Below are 20604 nucleotides of genomic sequence, written 5' to 3'. Positions count from 1 at the left end.
TACTTGATCTCATATTGTTGATTTTGTTGGATTCGATCGAGATGGCAGGGTGCCGTGGCCACGGATTCGGACGAGGCCTTGCAGTGGCCGTGGCGGCAACAGTGCTGCTGCTGCTGCCGCTGCCAAGCATCTCCTCCCTGCAGCTGCAGGCCGTAGCTTCGTCTTCTGCTGCTCCGGCAACGACGGCCACGGCCACGGCGACGGACAAGAGTAAGCTGCCGTTCATGCCCGTCCCGACGGAACCATTCCCACCTTCGCCGCCTCACGGCCACCGCCTCCCGGTTGTGCCGCCGCCTAAGCCCAAGTCGGCGAACAGGGAGGCAGCAGCAGCAGCCGCCGCCTTGACATCTACTCCTTGATCTACTCCGATATCGCCCTTATATATGTTCATATATATCATCGATTGTCTCTTTCTCCTTGTACCAATAAATCAATAATATCGCGTTTACTGTAATAAATCTCTCTAATCCGTAGTGGACTTATTCTTGATCATTAACGCACTTATCTTGCAGCAAATATCGTTGAAGACACGCATTTCCGCAAGAACAGTAGGAAAAACGTAAGCACGTACGCTGGGCCGGAATGAATAGATGGCCAGTTTCTTACATCAGATGGCCTGGCCTTAGGCCCTTAGCCCAGTACTCCTACCTAAGTGTTGCATTAAAAAGCCTGTATAGTCCTACTACTTTTTTTAATTGAAAAGAGGGGGGGGGGGGGGGGGGGGCAATCTATCATTAATCGGATTGTTCACTTTCAGGGTCGAATGCATCTGTGCATGGTTCCGCCACAGATCTTTAAACCGTGCATGGTTGAAGAGCGCCGTAAAGATAAACGGATTTGTTATAAAACTATCGCCAGAATTTTTTTTACAGAAACTTTCGGGGTGGGTCATCAGATGAGTGTTAAGATTTGTGCTAGGGCATGGATAAAAGAATTTCACACCACATGCGTGAAGTGGGAATAGACCTAGGGATCTCATGGAGATGGAAGCCTACTAGTCACCTACCTTTTCATGTTTGTTTCATAACGAGTTACATATAATTACATTGCAGTTACACCTCCCTTCAACTGACGCATTATGTCGAGGGGAGGCATAGTTAAACCTGAGATAATACAGTGTGGTAAGAAATAATAACGGTGTGATAAATGGCATGAGTGCATGACAATAGCTACAGAGCATACGATGATGCATGTCTAGCCCCAAAACGATTAATTATGCTTTTTTTTAGGACACGGTTAATTATGCTTGGGCGGTATATAAGTTGCCTAGGGCACACTGGGCAAAAGGTTGATCACGATTGCTATACACAAGAACACATAGAAGCTTAAGTAGCTCCAGACTTATTTGCACAAGCACTTGACCACTTGTAAACTATGATATGGATTGGAATCCTAACAACCAGGTTAAAACACTCACATCATTAGTCCGTACGCTGATGGGCTGATAGATCAGTCCTAGTGGAAATAAGGTCTATTTGGAAGCCTAACATTATGACAGGAAGCAGCTGATGAGAATTTTGAAAAACTATGATTTCCGATTTGTATTTGGGTTCACTTTCATGATTCTACAACTACAAATTTTTAGAATCTAGATTAAAATCTGGATATTTTTTCTTGGAGAGCTGTAGATTTTAGGAGAAGCCTGCTAAGCTCCCAAACAGGGTCTTAATCAAGCAGAAAATGTTGCAAATGTACGGAGTACTCCTACCTTAGGTCCTTTTTAGTACTACATCGATCCATCTCAAAATATAGCTATTTCTAGCACAATATCTTGTCCCAAAATAAAGCTATTTTTTCGTCTACCTCCTCCTCTCAACCAATCACAATCATTATCTTTCATTTACTTTATTTCTCCAACCATACCCATCCACTTTCTTTATACTCGTGTCAACCTAAAAAATACTTACTCCCTTCGTCCCCTAATATAAGGGATTTTGATATTTTGCTTGCACTGTTTGACCATTCGTCTTATTTAAAAATTTTTGGAATTATTATTTTTTTGGCTTACTTTATTATCCAATGTATTTTAAGCATAACTTTTCGTTTTCTATATTTGTAGAGCATAACTTTTCGTTTTCTATATTTATACAATTTTTTTAATAAAACGAGTGGTCAAATAGTACAAACAAAATATCAAAATCTCTTATATTATGGGACAGAGGGAGTACATTTTAAAACAGAGGAAATACGTATAAGCATGTGAAGCACGCACGTCAAAACGTCGCGCGCGGCCGACAGATCGACCAATCGACCTACCTTCCTACCGATACGCGGTAGGGCCTGACAAAACAAACACCACAGCGCGTACGTACGCATACGCGTACGTGTGGTGCACCGCAGCCGACGGCACTAGCACGCAACAGTACGTACGTAGACTTGCACGTCTACACCAAACCGGCGGCCACCAATCGATCACCGCGCGCGCGCACGTACGTCCACACACGCGCGCTATACACGACCTAGCTACTGCTAGCTTGCGCTGCTTCGCCACTCTCTCGACGCACGTGTGTCCTCGACCCCATGGCGACTCCACGCGCGGTCCAGTAGCTATAGTAGTACTACTAGCTACTCCTTCTATCTCCTAAAATAAAGAATTTTAATATTTTACTTGTACTGTTTTATCATTCATTTTATTTTAAAATTTTTAGAATTATTATTTATTTTATTTGTGACTTACTTTATTATCCAAAGTACTTTAAGACGAGTAATCAAACAGTGCTAGCAAAATGACAAAATCTCTTATATTATGAGACGGAGGGAGTAGTATTAAGAGCAAATTTAATAGTATACCCATCTACTGACTTTAAATCATCTATAGTCAATTCATACAATAGTTACTTATAAAAATATGCTACATAATTAATACATGATCCTACCTGTCATACACACATATATTTTGAAGTCCGTACTATAGTAATTCTGTAGCCCGCTGTTTTTCTCTATACTATTTTATCTTTGTCGAAATATGTTTATAGTTGTTTTATAGTCTGCTACTAATGTACCTGCGTATACCTGTGTTGTGTGGCCAACGCGGCACGCGTCTCGCTCTCGCTCTCGCTCCCCCTCGGTACAACTCCCAAGTGGCTGACGACGATCGCTCGCCCGTGCGTGTCGCGCTCGCGGTCGATCGAGTACGTACGCCAATAATAATGCGCGCGGTGTGTACGATCCGGAGGAGAGAAAAAAAACCCAGCCAGATCGCCTGTACTCTGACGACGCGCACAATTTCACCTTACGTTTGCATCAAGGCCTTTGGGAGAAGCACAACTCCTCGTCCAGGAAATTATACATACATGGACTGCATCTTTTACCTACAATATATATAAACCATGCCAAAATTTATTATAAAAATATATTTAATTATTAATTTAATAAAACTAATTTGGTATTATATTTGTCTATAAACTTAGTCAAACTTGAAGCAGTTTAACTTTAACCAAAATCAAAAACATATTATAACCTGAAACGGAGGGAGTAGTACCAAATTGATCTTTGTGTACCTTGATAACTCCCTTAATTTTTGAACACACGTTTAACTATTTCTTTTATTTAGAAAATTTTGATAATTATTACTTACTTTATTGTAATTTATTTTATCATTTAAAAATACTTAAGCATGATATATCCTACGTATATGTATAAATATTTTGAATAAGATGAATGTGAAATAAATAACGGCGTCATTTACTTAAAAAATCGACCGAGAGAGATCCATCGATCTTTTTACTGACAGCAACAAGGTAGCTAGGCACTCGAATGTGAATATATGTGTACACACGTACGTCATCTTCCGGATGCATGCAACACCACCGGCTGAACTAGACGATGGCTAGCTGCGAATCCGAATCTTAATTATTTTCGGGGCAAAACGTACATAATAACGGCTACATTACTACTATACGCTATGTACTATGAACAGCTAGATGTAAGACAGTACGAGGTACTACGACTTGATGGATATCCTACTGTACAAGTAGCCCCCTCTCTCGTGGGTGCCATGCATGCACCTAGTCGTCGTCTCCGCCTGATCTCTTGGAACCAGCAGCTTCCTGTGAAGAACTACTGCTCTTGCTCTCCGCTGGTTCCTCTCCTTGGCCCTTCTTGTACGTGGCGAAGAACTCGCTGTTCTCCTTCTCAAGCTCCTTCCACACTGCTCACAGACAGCATAATCAAGAAAAAATATTGAAAAATTCTCGACGAATGAGCAGATATCGTCATATAGAATACGGAGTATTCATCTTATATTCGTATTTCAAGGGGAAAAAAAGAGACATGGGAGTTTTTCTCCGATGGCCAAACAAATTAACTAAACGCATGCAGCGTGCACAATGTAATGCATTAATTGATGAAAGCCACAGCTTCTGCATGTGCATATGCACCGCACAGTTGCAATGCAAGTAATAAACTCCTAGGTAAATAGTACTTAAAAAGAAAGGTACTAAACATGTTTAGCCATTTATGCAAATGTGGCGTGAAGCTATAAATAGCGAATTACCGGTGGAGGTGATGACGGGCTTGATGTTGGCGTGCTTCTCCAGCGTCTCCATGCATTCCTCCTTGTTCATGTTGTAGCAGATGCACTTCTCGATCAGATGCTGCACCTGCGTGCAAATTAATCAGCATACATCTATACATTCATCAGAATGAGGCATACATGCATCTCGCAGGCCACAATCCAGATCAAGCTAGCAGACCACGTACGCCGTACTAATAGAGACGCCACAATAGACGTACCAATCTGATGTACGAAGCCGGCGACGAGTCGCCGCCGCCGCCGCCGCCGCCGTCGTCCATGGCCGCACACCACGCACCACTCACCGGTCGATCGATCAGCTCGATCAACGACCAAACTCTCGGATCGATTGAGGCTTGCCTACTCGGAAGATTTATAAGCGAGAGAGCCTTGCAGCTCGCTAATGGCGGATCGACCGGTCGACGACGGCGAGTAGCTAGCGATCGATCGATGGATCGATGGAGTGATCGACCAACGAGAGCGTGACAAGCAGCGGGGTGGAGGAGGTAGAAATAGGGGGGGATCGACGATCGAGTGGGGACATGTCAGCATGTGGGGCTTGCTCACGTGGGTGCCGCCTCCCCATTCGCGGAGAGGCGGTGGCGGGGGATTTTGCCGGGCCCACCCGCCGCACTCACCTTACCCAGTCCCCTGCTTTTCTATGTGGCCTGATTTTGATCTCGCTCCCTGACGGTCAGTTCGCGAGGTAATTAATTATGCACGCTCGTTAATTTCAGGCCGTCCGATGCATGTGGATGGTGACTTGCTAGCCAGAAGTACATTGGAATTGGAATTCACCGTGATCAATAGGCATACGTACATAGACATGCATGACTATCACCGATGTATCTTCCGGTTCAAACAGTGGATGTAGCTAACGTGTACACTGCAGGATGAGATAGTACCAAAATAGTAGTGACCTAGTAGCATCAAATTAACAAGCTGCATATACTAATAATCAAGAAGCGACTCCGGTTCGGACGCCCGATGGGACTGGGAGGGGGTTAAAATTGGGCCATGACGTCAGCGTCACGCATGCGTACAAAACTATTTTAAATTTATTTTTCTCTTAAATTATTTATCCAAATCATGACCCGATTGCACCATTAAATTTGTTGCAATTAAATCTTCAAAACAAGACCATGTGTATTCTGATGAAAAAAATTTAGCTTATTATTGAATTATTTTTAAATGTTGCACGATGTTCCACCAGGTATATCGGAATTGTTTCACTAAGTAGATCGAAAATATTTCACTTGTTTAAATCGGATGTTGTTTCACCTTATATAAAAACAATATTTCAGCAAATAGTAAAAGTATGTTTCAGTTCACTGCAACATTAGATCTATACATAGTGAAACATTATGAGTGCACTAGGTAAAACATTTTTTGTGGAACAAATTATAAAACAAATTCTCTTAATAGAGGGTTCCCAAAATATGTGGGTGATTTGTTGCAATGGAGTATTTTAGTTCACTGCAACATTAGATCTATACATAGTGAAACATTGTGAGTGCACTATATGAAACATTTTTGGTGGAACAAAAAATAAACCAAATTCCCTTAATAGAGGGTTTCCAAAATATGTGGATGATTTGTTGCAATGGAATATATGGTGGAGATACATGGTGGGGCCAGGAGGAGACATTGCGCGTGAGGAGGGGGAAGCGCCCGATCCGGCTCCCCCCGCGCCGGTCGCCCGGCGTTGAGCATTTACGCAATAACCATATAATATCTTTGTTTTTAATATATGACACCGTGACTTTTTTGACAAACGTTTGACCATTTGTCTTATTCAAACTTTTTTGTGCAAATATAAAATAATTTAAGTTAGGCTTTAGAATATTTAACGATAAATCAAATCATAAAAAATAAATGATAATTTTATATTTTTTAATAAAATAAATGGTCAAACGTATCTTAAAAAGTTAACGACATCATGTATTAAAAAATTGAGGAAACATATAGCTTCTTCATTGCTACTAATCCGTACGTGACCAAGCCCGGTACAACTCCTGCTGATAGTCTCCATTTCAAGAGAGAAAACGTAGATGAACAGCTTTGGGGACAGCTATGTCGTACCAACTTACAGGTAGGAGTATACTGTCTACGTACTAAAATTCTTCATCGTTTACCCACTAAAGAGGAATAGAATAAGCACAATTTGGTTGCGCTTCGCTGAATTTCCTAACAAAACCGGAATTACGGTAAGTATTGCAATCATTCACCTGTCGAAGATGGCAATACCGTAACATTCAGTAAATCTATATAAAAATCACAAATACTCATCACATCATACACTGTACTACTGTAGCGTATGCCACTATGCATCGATATCTATAATAGTAATATGTAGTATATATGAGGTGCAAATCGAGCACACACATATAAACACTGTAGCACGCACTGTTGATAATTAATTGTCCACGATTTGATTATACAACTCTCCGGAAAATTTGGGCCAAATGTGGCCGAGATTTAAGGTTAAGCTGCTCCCGGAATATGGGAGTGCGCCAGGTCAGCCGTGCGTGCTAGTCTTCATCTAGCTTGTCAGTGAGATCGTGAGCCACGTGTCCTCCATCCATTGGCTGCCCAAATTGCATCGTAGTACGAATTGATCGGCCGGCCATCCGGCGGCCCACGCCCATACCGATACAGTGTACCGGCACGGTGCGATCAAATTGGTACCCGTTTTGTCTGTCTTGATTCAGCCATAATTTTCCGAGCCCAATTTTGATCGTCCGTCTTATTCGAAACTTTTTTTAAAAAATTAAAAATATAAGTCACGAGAAAAGTACTATTTATGTTTTATCATCTCATAATAATAAAAATATTAATTATAAAAAATTAAACAAAATGAACAATAAAAGTTGGGTGCAAAAACTGATGGTTGCACTTAAAATGAGACGGAGGGAGTATCAAACGGACCAATAGCGAAATATTTCCTCTGTTCCATAGTAAAATTAACTCCTTTCGTTTATTTCAAAATAAATTTATTTTTAAAGTAATCATTGCATCGGAGTTTGTGAAAGTAGAAAATAATTGTATTGTGAATAAATAAAGTGAAGAATAATTGTATTGAGATTTGATAAAGTAGAGGTATTGTAATATTTTGGTTTTATATTGGTTATATGAAACAGGTAAAAAATGAATTTGGATAGTACCTCTCTCTTCGATTCCCCATCGATCAGAAAAACTAAAGACAAAAGAGACCAACCTCCCTAGCTTCCTCGATCACCGGGCGCAGATGCAATAATCATCGAATCCGTGACACGAAAAGCTACAAATGGCCAAATCATGCAAAGCATGGCCCATCTACTATGCTCGACGGAACGCCACATAAAATGTGTCGCCGCGGCGAGAAAAATATATATCGACGGCGACTAAAGAGCAAAGAGGACTTGTCACCTACTGTGTGAGATATTTCGAGCTCCCCCTATCCACAACGGAAGATGGCGAGCATCACAGCTCGCAAAAACCGATCAAATGTGGATCACAGGTTCTCGATGGATTCACCAGCTAAGACGCGCGCCTCGCGGTCTCGAGTGCAATGCTGCGACTGCCAGCGAGGTGCAGTGCACCTGGAACGTCGCAGGTACGTTTCTGCCGGAATTTTGGCGTTGATGAGCAACCACTTGACCTGATGACCACAAAAGTTAATTTTGGCAGGGCCGTGCGCGAGCAACAAGGCGTACGTGTGCAGCCTGTGTGATGCCGATCGGGCAGGGTGTCGCGTTGCAGGGTGAATTGGTGTCATGGCGTGCGTCATTTCCCTCTTGGGGCTTCGACGACGTTGTTTTCGCCGTGATCTGACTGAACCACGGCAATACGTGAGGCTAAGCCTCCAGTAGCCGAGTGCTGCCTAGTAATCTCTAGCGGTATAGTGATGGTCAGAAATTAGCAAAATATATCTATATCGTCTATTGACAAATTTCAGGGCATTTCGCTCTACGATTCAATGAATGTAGGAATGATCAAGAATCGACATGGAAATGTCATTATTATACGGAAGAAAAAGCAGGGGCCAGCAAACAGCGACGCTGGAACGGACGCACCGATGTGCCCCTCTGCATAAAACACGTCCTCAAAACCTCAACGCAGATGAGGCGCAAAGATGCCTTCGCATCGCCGCGGAAAAATTTTGGATAAACCCAATCAAATAGGGAGTATAATACCAACCACATTTCAAAGAATAAGATGATAAGCAGCTGGTTAATGAAAAAAATCGACAGATGACAAACGGAATCTGGAACTAATTAGCATGGGAAACCAAAATACACGATAATTCATATGCAATCTACTCAGCAAGGAGTAATGTGAACAAGCAATATGCCGAAATCAAGTTTTCCTCTAGAGGTTGGCGGGAGTACAGAGTTCGGATTCTACATTTCCGCATAAATCAATCCAGTGCCCTAAAGAAGTCTTCGCACTTTAGTACCAAGTTATCAGAGATCCAGCGGAATGACTAAGGACAAATACATCGTCGTACAGCAAGAGATCTTAGGTGATGTATCTTTCCTGCTGCTCCTGAAGGAGACGCGCCGACGATTTAGCATCCAAGTACAGACCACTGACTTCCTCAAGATCGGCCTGGTAAAGGTCATGAGTTCACCGTGTGTAAGATAGTAAGAATAATATCACAATATAAGTGCAGGTAGCAGCTCTAGGAGCGAAGAGGCGAAGAGGATGTTACAATATATCCTGATGAAATGTCAATACATACCTTGCTGATCTTTTCTCTCCCATTAGCCTTTGCAACTACGCTGGCAGGTGATAGCAGCTGAATAGCATGCCTGCAAGAGATTCAAGATATACAGTCGTTCATCAGTAGCAATCTCAATTAAAAATGCTTATAGTAGAACACTGAAACTGGAAGGTAAGACCGGTCCACTCAACATATTCCCTTTACTCAACGTTTCAGCTTAACTATCTTTTGCAAATTTGTGGGCATAGCCAGGAGGAACAATAACAACCAAAAAGCAGCAGTGTGGTGAGCACAAAGCGACCTATTCTTTTACCTTTTACAATAACAACTAAGGGTGTGTTCGGGAGTGAGGGGTGGGAACCCTCACCCCCTAGCACCCAAAACGAAGCAGCGTTTGGTGCATGATCAATTAAGTTTTAGCTAAAATAAATTTGAAAAATGGATTAACATGATTTTTTTAAAGTAACTTTCACATAGAAAATTTTTGCAAAAGACATACCGTTTAGCAGTTTGAAAAGCGTGCGCGTGGAAAACGAGGGAAGTGAGTTGGGAAAGTGGAGATAATAACTCAGCCTAAGAATCATACCTCAAAGATGTCTGTTGTCCGATCTCTCCTAAAAATGCAAGACTTTCTTCATCGATCTCAATCTCTTCTACCTGTGCTCTAATAGCAAGAATCTGCAAACGGCGATGAGCAAGAATCACACACATTTCTAGACAGAAAAAGCCTAACTGATATAAGACCCAAAATCAAACCTGGATCATCTCAGTGGGACCGTATGTTTCTGTTCGAATAATCACCAATCGATCTAGAAGATCAACTGGTATACCATGCGGACTTGTCATATCAGTTCCTCTGGACACATTCACACAAGTATATAAAAGACTTGTTAACTTTAAGGAGCATAGTAATAGACAAACTGATAGACGCAGTATTACTCTGGTACTGCAATGTGACAGAGTGCTTCGAGCGGTAAATCAAACCGTTTACCTTACATTACATATTCCTCTATTTGTCGCAAGTATCACAATTGGTGATAATGGGCTCTCCAGAGCACGATTAAGATAAGAGAAGCATTCAATATCTAGCATGTGGACCTGCAATTAAAGTTCCTAACAATAATAAGTAATTAAATCAAACAACATTAAGACATATTTCTACCATATAGTAGAACAATAGTAATAAATAAGTTATACAGCATGGCACTGCTTCACAAGGACAAGACACTGTATGCTTCACAACATATAAACACACCATCATTCATATTTGTACTTTCTGACTCCAAAATTAGCCCACTGAGAGCAGTAAACTTTCAATCATACGGATAAAATAAGAAGATACCTCATCAATGAACAGAACACCAGGTACAAGCTCTGCAATTCCTTCATCAATATATCTGTTGACCACCTACTAAAATGCAATATAAAGATTAAAGATCATACATCGATCCTGGAATGTTCATTAAATTTAATCCAGTTTCAAAGAATGGGTGCCGCTCAATCAGAAACTGAAAAACCTTATTGATTTCTTGCCGAAGCTTGTCAGTGATTTCAGTCTTTCGTGGCTTCATCATTTGCCCCATAAGGGACAAAATATCTTGGCCTCCTTGTGGTTGAGCATTTGCAGCGTCAAGGTCATGAAGTGTAACATCCTGTACATAAATGACAGGAGAAGTTTTCCTATATTCATTAACTTCCATATAACTTAAGAGCCATAAGCAGAAAGATTGAATGCACTAACACTGCATATGAGAACAAATTTTCTTATACAGCAGTAAAAGAATATAATGTTTGAGAGATAATAGATAAAAAGGCAAATCATACAGCTTGACCTTTGTCAGATGTAACAATAATTAATCAAACCTAATGACTCCAAGGATTATAATACGTCTTAGTAAGACATCAAGTCATGGATTTGATAAAATCTTAGTGTTTGTTTGTTAACCTAATGACTCCAAGGATTATAATACGTCTTAGTAAGACATCAAGTCATGGATTTGATAAAATCTTAGTGTTTGTTTGTTAACCTTATGAAATTATTTACCAATGGAGGTACAATTACAAATGTAGACAGTTAGGTGAATAAGACAAAATCTTATTTATTTTTGTTTAGCAGGGATGTAAGTTCAATTCTCCATAAAGGTGTCAGACTTGGTCGTAATCCCCTCTATTCAGACAAGGTGTGATGGCCACAAAATGCACCATAGCTCTACTTTCAATCTTCTAAACGTCGACATTTGACACTGTACTTCAAATTTATTAAACACGAATACACGATACATTTATTTCTTCGATTATCAACAACATTAATTAATGGATAGCACAATGCAAAGAAGAGTTGACTGTGCAAAATGTATGGGCAAAAATCCTTAAGACAAAGATTCATCAAATTACCTGCACTATTTCCTTTTTCTTATGGACCTCTCCTTTGGGAATCGGAACATACTCCTCAGCTTCAAGATCGTATTCTGTAGCAAAAGAATCACATCTACCAACTCTTTTCACTGCACCACTATTAGCTTCAATGTATATAACATCACCCACTGCCACCTGCATCCCACAGATAGCTGATGATAAATATGAAACATCTTGTGCAGAAAATGGAAGTAACAGAAATGAATCTCAGTACCGAGGGATCTAATCAGCTCCAGTCCAAAGTGATAAGTTATGAGTTCTTACACAGTAGAGTATCTGAAGTCAATCATGCAAATTTCTACAAGTAACATTCTCCAAAGTTTGTACGATATATTAAATATTCAACAGAAGGCATTCTTTTGAATAAGAAACAAACAAACTCAAATTTCAAAACATGAAAGAAATGTATTTTTAAAGTCTAGCACACGACATAAGGATGAGGATCAGGAAGTAAACCTTTTCCTTTATTAAAGCATCGTAAATTGTAGGATCTAACTTCAGCTGCTTAGTCCCTTTTACAGTCTTCAGACCTATGATTACATGGCTAATGCTTTTTCCATATCCACTTGTTGTACTCTCAGCTTCTTCTGGCGAAAGTTCAGTAACCTAAAAGGCAATGAAGCACAGTTTTATATTATTTTAGAAACAGACAATGGGAATACCGTATCAGTTATGAATGAGTGTGAAAACGTAATTCAAGAACACTATCCTTGCACAAACTTAAAAAACTAGCTAAAACTATGTGCTTACCTCTCCTTCATAAACCTCTTTATTTTCTTTTATACGCAAGCCTATAGCTCGACGGAAATTTTCCATCAGCACCTCAGTTTTCTTGACCTCTGAGGAATACACTTCTGATCCCACCATAGGACAGAAGGGGACCTGTGTTATGAAATAACAAGACAACATATCAACCATTAGATACATTGGAACTTTTACCAAAACTGAAGTAGATGTAGGGCATCAAACAAAAAACTCATAACTATTACAGACAAAATTTATCATATAGTTCTTAGGAATAAAACAAACAAAATGTACAGGTATCCAATAAGTTGACATCTTATGCCAGTGATCCACAATAATTTAGCCTCAGAAATCTTAGCACAAATATTTTCAAGGAATAAGGAACTTTTCACCAACAGGCGAAAAGGCACTATAACATATTGAACCAGCTAGCAACAAACATCCAAATCTCAAAAAATGCTGAAAGGCAAAAACATAGACCATAACACAAGTTTAATTAGGTGAATCTAAAATCTAATTGAATCATCCTATCAAAGTTCAATTTAGAAAATGACAAGGCATGGATCTCAAATACCTGAAGCTCAATATAAACACCTTTGTGGAGCTAGATGAGCCCTTGTGAATGCAGAATTACTTATTTACACTAGCTAATTGAAGAATGAAAAAAATCAAACATTTCAAGAAGGCTTATTATCAAGTGTCCACCAGTAATCCTCATTGAACTTGATAAATGGGATTCATCTGAGCAGCTAGATGATTTAACTCATTCTTCAGTGAAGAGAACTAGGAAACTGAATAAGACCTCTTAAACTAAGCATGTCGTATCAGAGGTAGGAAATTTATCCCCCGTCACACATCATAATTGTAAGTGAAATTCGGACCCAGTTTGGTTGGTTTGCAACCTTTCGAACCTACCATTTTACCCCAGGAGGATCCTCAATCTCTTCACTAGCAGACAAGCGAAATTGCAAACTTCTGCCTTGGAATAAGCTTGCAGTAAGCATCCGTTGTAAATAACAGTGTGTGTTCACTATGGAGCCTAAATCTAACATCCTAGTTTGTAGCGTCGAGTACAAATCTAGCGCAGTCCTCAACGGTACGAAATACAGCGGAGAAAGTGTAGCATTGTGCATTTCAGAAGCAAACATTTATCTCCATCAATCCAAATACCCCAACAATAATACAGTTTGTCCGAGGAGAATAAGTTGAAGCACCAACCTTACTACCTAGCTCCTGAGAGATGCCGAGAGCGAGGGCCGTCTTGCCGGTGGCGGGCGGGCCGGCGAGGAGCAGCGCGCGGCCGGCCATCTTCTTCTGGCGGATCATGTCGACCACCAGGCCGGCCGCCTCCCGCGCCGCCGCCTGCCCCACGAACCCCGAAGCCAGCCCTATCGCCGCCCCATTGGCCTGCTCGATGAAACCAAACCAACAAGCCAAACCGTCAGAAAAAAGAACAAAAAAAACACGGAGATCTACGCGAATCACCCCGAGGCTAAAACCCTAGGAGAAAACCCCCCCGCGTTGCACGGAGAAGCGCGGAAGATGAGCACGCACGTCGAGGCCGAGGCCCTTGATGTGGGTGTGGGTGGCGATGCGCTGCTTCTTCGCCGCCGACTGCACCTCCTCGATCCTCATCGCCGCCGCCGAGCACGCGCCGCCGCCGCCGCTGCTTGTCTCTCCGACCCTCTCCCGCCGCAACAAATTTGGGAACGGCGGGGAGCGCTGCGGGGCAGAGCGCAGCTGAAGAGGTTTTATCCCGATTTTTTTATTTGTGATAATTAGTTATGCCTAAATTAAATATTTAGTAATTATGGGATGGGATTTACTATATAGGAAGGACGCTCTTGACTCTAGCGTCCAGGATTGGACGCTGTAGCTATGTGCGTCCAGGTCGGGATGTTGCTTGTAAAAACGTCCATAACCTGGTTCGCATGCGTCATGTGTCCAGCCAAAATGGATCGCGTATTTGGGGTCTCTGGGTGCCGAAGTCTACGCTGTTGGCTACTAGAAGTCAGTGAGTTTCCTCTCCATTCACCTATCACTGAAAAAAAGATCGGCGATTGACGTTTTGTGTCCTTAATTATTTTCTGCGCCCCTGTATTTAGCTATTGAAGTGCAAATAGCTTTGCCTTCATCCCTTTCTCTAACAGACTGTATACGTTATCAATTTTGTCAATGTGATGCAATCATTTGCTCTAGCTTGTTACTCCTATTAGCGTCTAGAAGGCTGCACAGAAGAATACATATATGCTACGGGTTCAGCAATTGTGTTGGCTCAGACGATTCAAAAAAATATTCAAATGATATCACCACATATCAGAATACAATAAGTTCTGACCACATAAAAAATGAAGCGATATCCTTTCAATCCAATCAAATGTTACAGCAGTATTTTTTAGCAGATTGTGACAATTAACTAGATAGTGGTATGAATGGAATTCACTAATATTTGAAAGTAGAGCACTGTAAGTACAGACCTTGAGCACACAAATAATTTTACAAAATAAATAGCAATGTCTAGTTTTCGGATAGTTTTGATATATTGAATGACCAAGGCATCCATAACACATCATTAGCGGCCGGTTTTTCCAACCTGCAAACAAATTTATCAAGATCGATCACCAATCCAAACATTGGGCCCGAGGAGAGGGAAGCCGGTGATGGCGTTTCTTCGCGTGCCGTGGCAAATGGTTGTGGAGAGCACCGAAGAGCATCCGAACCGAGCAGGATGAGGTGCACCAGGTTGGACGCCGCCCAGAACAGCGTCCACCTTTGGACGCTCTTCGAAAGTGTGTCCAAGTCTAGACGCTATAGGGAACCGCGTCCATCCTATTTTCACAAATTTAATCTGAGATTTATTTATTTAATTTAAGGATCATTAATTACTATGAATAAAAAATTCGGGGTTTTATCACTAGTCGCTGCACAGTGGGGCCAGAATAAAATTTAGTCTGAATTGTACGCAAACCATCACTGAATGCGTATTATTTAGTTTACGTAAATTGTCTACAGAAGCGGAGATTATGTGATAAAGAACTAATGATCGACATTGCCCCGGACAGGAGAGCAAACACCCGCACGCTTTTGCACAGCAGATCATTTCATGCTTCTACTACGTGCTACTACTACAGACTGGTCGTGTTATTGTGTTGACTGTTGAGTGGGAGTCGTTGAGATCCAAAGTGGAGCAGTTTAGCATAAGACCAACTCCATGTCGCCTCTTGATTACCTAAACCTTAATTTTGACAGCTTAAACAAGCACACCTCACAAAAAAACCACACCTCCAAACTCCCAAGCCTCGTCTACGAGTCAAAACTGCGCGCCGAGATGCAAGCACAAACTCGTCGTCGCATCCTCGCCCAATCCTGCGTTGCACTCGCGCTCCTGCTGACCACGGTACACACGGCAGCCGGCCGCCGGCCGGCGAGCAACAAACCCACGCTCCCCTCCCATGGCTCCGACCAGACCATGACGCTCTACACCACCGTAGCCACGCCGGCAGAAGCTGCCGGCGTTCCTTCGTCGCAACACCCCGTCTTCGCCGGCCACGGCCCAATCGGCCACCACTCCGGCGGCTGGCTGCGCGTCTTGACGCGGCCGGGAGCGCTCCAGCCCGGCGCGGCGGCCGTCGTCGACGAGAGGTTCCACGGCAAGAAAGAGTTCGGGATGCCACTGGCTGGGAAGCTTCAGGGAGTTCTCGTCACCGGCCTGGAGGATGACGACGATAGCCGTATTGTGGCAGTGACGGCCTTGTTTTCCGGCGACGGCGAGGAGGATAGCATCAGGTTCTTCGGGGTCCATCGCGACGACCAGGAAGAGTCTCACATCGCGGTGGTCGGAGGGACAGGACGGTACGACGGCGCCACCGGTTTCGCCGTTGTCAGAGCAGCTGACGCACATAAAGCTGGCAGAAATGTCAGCTCGAACTCAGTTCTTAGTTTCAGAGTGCATTTGAAGTAGAGTAGAAGAGGAGAGCTTGCAGAGATGCATACCATATGATGTAAATTAAGATGAGAATGCTCACAGGTGTCAAGACTAAAGTACTGTACTATGTTAAGCTTGCTGTACTACAATAGATTGGCAGTTGAACATTAGTGAACTAAGGAACATGATTGAACTGAAGAGCAAAAAAGCGAACTCGTCTGAATATATTTCACTTGAATCAAATATTCGTATTACAATTAGGAGCTAGATGAAAATTTGAAACCAATAACAGCTCCTGATATACAAACCTATACTTCTCACAAGACTTACTAAGATTCACAATGTGGACAAATAATTAACTAATTCTGTTCTGTCTCACCAAGATACAAAAAAATCAAGTAATTCTACAACATTTATCGTGTATGCAGTAAATAACGTTGTACTGCGTGATCCAGCAGGTGAAGTGCTACTGACTATATTTGCAGCATCATATAGAATCCAGATGAGTAAACACACATTGTTTTGATTACTCATCCAAAATTCTTTGACGGAAGTCCTTCACCATTAAGGGAAGACCTTCCCTGAGAGAGACCTTTGGCTCCCAACGTAGCAGGTGCTTGGCCTTGGTAATATCTGGCTTTCTCATGTGAGGATCATCAGCTGTGTTGGGTTTGAATTCAATTGTTGCCATTGGGTCAATTGTTTCCTTCACAACCTGGAGAAGGCAAAATGTTTGTTTATGCACCAATTCAAGAAAAAAAATCTGTAAAACAAATTGTGTACAAACCTGTGCAAGTTCCAACATGGTGAATTCTCCTGGGTTTCCCAGGTTGAAAGGGCCAATGTGATCACCCTCCATCAGAGCCATCAGTCCAGCAACCTAAAAAATACCACAAAAGATTTTGGAACTTTAAGACTTTGCAATAGGAACATAATATCCTGCAGTCATCGTTCACCATTTATCTGCTGGAGATAGGAGGAGCTGAACATATGATTGAAAGCACAACAGAATTGTCGCACAGAGGGAAAAAGAGTGCAAATACTATAAGCTGGTGATTTCCTGAGGCTCAAGAATATGTCCTAATTTTTCAAGTTTTTCCAATGAAGTCCGGACTGAATGCCTTTTGGTTAAAATAAGCTATAACAGAATTCTGTGCATAAAACACTTCATTTCATTTAGGATCACAGTATGCAAGTAATCTGCAAAAGAATGCTGCCTGGAGAACATACTTGAAAAGAGTGGACAACATCTGTAACTAATGAGTAAACACACACACAGAAAGCACAATAAGAATACTGTTTATTGCTTACCAGATCAGAAACATACTGAAAACTTCTAGTTTGTTTTCCATCACCATAAACTGTCATAGGCTGTCTACGCAATGCCTACAATGATAATCATGTATAAACTCAGAATTTCATATTGACAGCGCAAATGTGTAACCAAAAGTTAATAAAATAGCGGTACGTGTTAAACGAACCTGGGCAACAAAATTGCTAACCACACGGCCATCATCTAGACACATTCGAGGGCCATATGTATTGAAAATGCGAGCAATGCGCACCTGCATAATAAGTCAGTTAGCAAAAGATCGTAGAATAGCTATAGTTACTAAGATGTTGAAGTCACATAATGCTACAATACGAACTACAGTATTGCAGCAATTCTACTCTATTTCATCCTAAGAGTTAGTGAACAAGATTATATGTTGGACACGTTAATGTAATTGTTACTTTAACCATTTTTTCAGTTTCATGAATAATATAGACTGAATAAAAAGTAATGAACTAACTAAAAAATGACAACTAATAAAGATCATCATCGCCCCCTCCCCCCCAACACACACACCCACCCTGCAATAGACTGTCCAAAACAAAAGAAAAAAAATATCTTTCAGGACTAAATGGTAAAATGAAACAGATCTGTCATAATACCTAAATCCATGTAAATGAAAATATTAGAACCCCAAAAGTCCGCATACAATCGTCATCTCAATATGTTGTAAACCCAGCATGGAATATAAGTGGGACATATTTAGATTATTACCTCAACACCACCACCTCTGTGATAGTCCATGGTTAAAGTCTCTGCTGTTCTTTTCCCCTCGTCATAACAGCTCCTAACACCTGAACAAGGGAGAGAAGTCAGGGCTTAGTTAATTGGAGGTCCAAATGCAAAGGACTGACCAGAACCAAAAGATTATATAATGTGGTACCAATAGGATTAACATGCCCCCAGTAAGTCTCCTTCTGTGGATGTTCAAGTGGATCTCCATAAACTTCACTTGTGCTAGTTAGCAAGAACCTTGCACCAATTCGCTTTGCCAGACCCAACATATTCAAGGTTCCCATGACATTGGTCTTGTAATAATTGTTAAGAAACCCAGATTTGATAATATACAGATGCAACACATGATTATATTGTAAATAGTGAAAATAACATAATAAGTTGCAAAAAAACATGATTGGTCAAATATCCAGGTAAAAGACATAACGGTTTTATATTTAACTATAAAACTTCAACTATATATTGAGTTACGATAGAGCACATAAAAAGCCTTTTTAAGAAAAAAAATAAATGTACCTTATAAAAATTCAGGTGATCTCTTTTCCTAATTCTCGTACAACAGAAGCTGGTTTGTGCTATATCTATATGGCATTTCAATGAACAAACTAATCGAATCCTGCCAAGGATTGTTCATGGAAGTATGTTTAGAAAATGGGTTAGAACCCGGCCTCTACATCCAAAACGGATGTACACAGCCATTGTTCATGGACGTATGGAACAACTACTACTCTCTGTTAAAATCCTGTAGATAAATGGCACTACAGTAGAACCGGCTACCCCACATTTACCACCTGTGCATCACAACTAACAAATCTATCGCGTCTTCCTAAGATCTCAACAGAACAACCACTTGATATTGAAAAAAGGAGGCAAATTTAGGATCCAGGGTTCACTTGAATCCAAACCAACCACCAAAAGTTTCAGCATACGAGCTTGATCTGGACCACTTATGTGCTAGTTTGCTTCAAGCATATCTCCCACCCACCAACCCAATAAAAAAAAATAAAGGAGAAGATCAAATCAAGTCGACATGAATGTAAGCAAATCAAAGGTATGTGCAGATCCGGGACGAGAAGGATATGATCGTCTTGATGGGGTTGTACTTGTAGTGCACAGGGGACGCGGGGCACGCGAGGTGATAGATCCGGTCCACCTCGAGCAGGATGGGCTCGACGACATCGTGGCGGAGCAGCTCGAACCTGGGGTTCCGGAGGTGGTGCGCGACGTTGTCCTTCCTCCCGGTGAAGAAGTTGTCCACCACGATCACGCTGTCCCCTTGCTCCAGCAGCCTGTCGACGAGGTGGCTGCCAACGAACCCGGCCCCTCCGGTGACGACGACGCGGCGCGGCGGCGGGCGGAACCCGGGGGGCACGCCCGACGCCGACGAGGTGTGCGAGGCGAAGGAGAAGAGCGGGCGGCGGTCGGGGACGTGGGAGGACGGGGAGAGGGAGAAGAGGTAGGGGCGGAGGAGGAAGAAGGAGGAGGCGATCAGGGCGCCGAGGAGGACGAAGAGGAGGCGCTGCTCGCGGAGGAGGTAGCCGACCCAGGATCGGGGCCCGGGGCGGGACGCCTTGGACGCCTTGGACGCCGGGGCGTGCGCCGCCGCCGGCGCGTGGGTGGGGGACGACTTGTGGAGCTGCTTCATGGCGGGAGAGCGGCGCGGCGGAGGAGGTTGGTGGTGGTGGCGTGGGTTGGGGGAAGGGGGGTGGGGGGTAGGAGAAGAAACAAGCCGAGGTGTGCGAGGGTAATTTGGGGTTTTCGTTTTGCTCCGCGATTGTTGCGAATTGACCCTCCAACAGTTCGCCCTTTGTTAGAAAAGCACCGCATTTCATGCAGGAAGTGAGGAAGAAGACCCTCTTGTTTGATGGTTTTCATCCCCCCCCCCCTTTTACCGGTTATATTGTCAAATAATACTCTCTTGACTATGTTCGTCAGGGTGAGATTGAGTGAGAAAACGCATCGTTTTCCACGCGCACGTTTCCTAAACTATTAAATGGTATGTTTTTTTTAAAATTTTTTTATGTGAAAGTTGCTTTAAAAAATCATATTAATCCATTTTTGAAATTTAAAATTGTTAATACTTAATTAATCATGCGCTAATAGCTCATCTCGTTTTACGTATCTTCCCTATCTTCTCAATCCCCTTCTCCTTAAACTCGTCGCTTGTTCTCGATGCAATTGGCTGCTTAACCAACCATATCCTTAGTACATTGGTGATGAGGCATCGTGTCAAA

At 42.2% G+C, this 20604-nt stretch overlaps 3 protein-coding genes across 5 annotated transcripts; all 3 read right to left on the bottom strand.

Annotated features, from left to right (window-relative positions):
* Nucleotides 1-3830: 3830 nt before the first annotated feature.
* On the bottom strand, nt 3831-5143 carry LOC4327369 (uncharacterized). Of its 2 annotated transcripts, none has more exons than XM_015773637.3 (3): nt 4735-5143; nt 4496-4601; nt 3831-4150 (listed from the first exon to the last, which is right to left on the bottom strand). In XM_015773637.3, the coding sequence occupies exons 1-3, from the start codon at nt 4792-4794 to the stop codon at nt 4008-4010; spliced, it is 309 nt and encodes a 102-aa protein (XP_015629123.1). In that variant the 5' UTR covers nt 4795-5143; the 3' UTR covers nt 3831-4007. The 2 variants fall into 2 exon arrangements, with proteins under 2 accessions (XP_015629123.1, XP_015629128.1); XM_015773642.3 differs by having other exon boundaries at nt 4496-4595; nt 4735-5040.
* A 3603-nt stretch (nt 5144-8746) lies between these two features.
* Nucleotides 8747-14101, bottom strand: LOC4327368 (ruvB-like protein 1). Its single transcript, XM_015784968.3, has 12 exons — nt 13932-14101; nt 13596-13784; nt 12384-12515; nt 12090-12239; nt 11613-11768; nt 10736-10870; nt 10561-10626; nt 10210-10316; nt 9975-10074; nt 9805-9896; nt 9237-9306; nt 8747-9103 (listed from the first exon to the last, which is right to left on the bottom strand). The coding sequence occupies exons 1-12, from the start codon at nt 14010-14012 to the stop codon at nt 9014-9016; spliced, it is 1368 nt and encodes a 455-aa protein (XP_015640454.1). The 5' UTR covers nt 14013-14101; the 3' UTR covers nt 8747-9013.
* A 2395-nt stretch (nt 14102-16496) lies between these two features.
* On the bottom strand, nt 16497-20063 carry LOC4327367 (UDP-glucuronic acid decarboxylase 1). Of its 2 annotated transcripts, none has more exons than XM_066309910.1 (7): nt 19447-20063; nt 18519-18661; nt 18350-18429; nt 17784-17867; nt 17614-17688; nt 17090-17182; nt 16497-17017 (listed from the first exon to the last, which is right to left on the bottom strand). In XM_066309910.1, the coding sequence occupies exons 1-7, from the start codon at nt 20013-20015 to the stop codon at nt 16829-16831; spliced, it is 1233 nt and encodes a 410-aa protein (XP_066166007.1). In that variant the 5' UTR covers nt 20016-20063; the 3' UTR covers nt 16497-16828. The 2 variants fall into 2 exon arrangements, with proteins under 2 accessions (XP_066166007.1, XP_015621250.1); XM_015765764.3 differs by having other exon boundaries at nt 18519-18666; nt 19452-20063.
* Between the last annotated feature and the right edge of the window lie 541 nt (nt 20064-20604).

Source organism: Oryza sativa, chromosome 1, assembly GCF_034140825.1.
Source record: "Oryza sativa Japonica Group chromosome 1, ASM3414082v1".
Classification (NCBI taxonomy): Eukaryota; Viridiplantae; Streptophyta; class Magnoliopsida; order Poales; family Poaceae; genus Oryza; species Oryza sativa.
Note: the sequence above shows the minus strand (reverse complement) of the source record. Positions and strands in the feature narration are given on the sequence as shown.

Bases quoted from the DNA above. Each gene is read 5' to 3' on its own strand.
- LOC4327369 (XM_015773637.3), bottom strand. From the start codon at position 4,794: ATGGACGACGGCGGCGGCGGCGGCGGCGGCGACTCGTCGCCGGCTTCG. The intron at 4,602-4,734 runs GTACGTCTATTG...ATTTGCACGCAG, and splicing joins CGGCTTCGTACATCAGATTG to GTGCAGCATCTGATCGAGAA. The intron at 4,151-4,495 runs GTAATTCGCTAT...GTCTGTGAGCAG, and splicing joins GCCCGTCATCACCTCCACCG to TGTGGAAGGAGCTTGAGAAG.
- LOC4327368 (XM_015784968.3), bottom strand. From the start codon at position 14,012: ATGAGGATCGAGGAGGTGCAGTCGGCGGCGAAGAAGCAGCGCATCGCC. The intron at 10,871-11,612 runs GTAATTTGATGA...ATTTATGTACAG, and splicing joins AGAAAAAGGAAATAGTGCAG to GATGTTACACTTCATGACCT. The intron at 10,317-10,560 runs GTATCTTCTTAT...CTTTAATTGCAG, and splicing joins GTGTTCTGTTCATTGATGAG to GTCCACATGCTAGATATTGA.
- LOC4327367 (XM_066309910.1), bottom strand. From the start codon at position 20,015: ATGAAGCAGCTCCACAAGTCGTCCCCCACCCACGCGCCGGCGGCGGCG. The intron at 18,430-18,518 runs GTACCACATTAT...TCCCTTGTTCAG, and splicing joins GGGGCATGTTAATCCTATTG to GTGTTAGGAGCTGTTATGAC. The intron at 17,018-17,089 runs GTTTGTACACAA...TGCCTTCTCCAG, and splicing joins CCATGTTGGAACTTGCACAG to GTTGTGAAGGAAACAATTGA.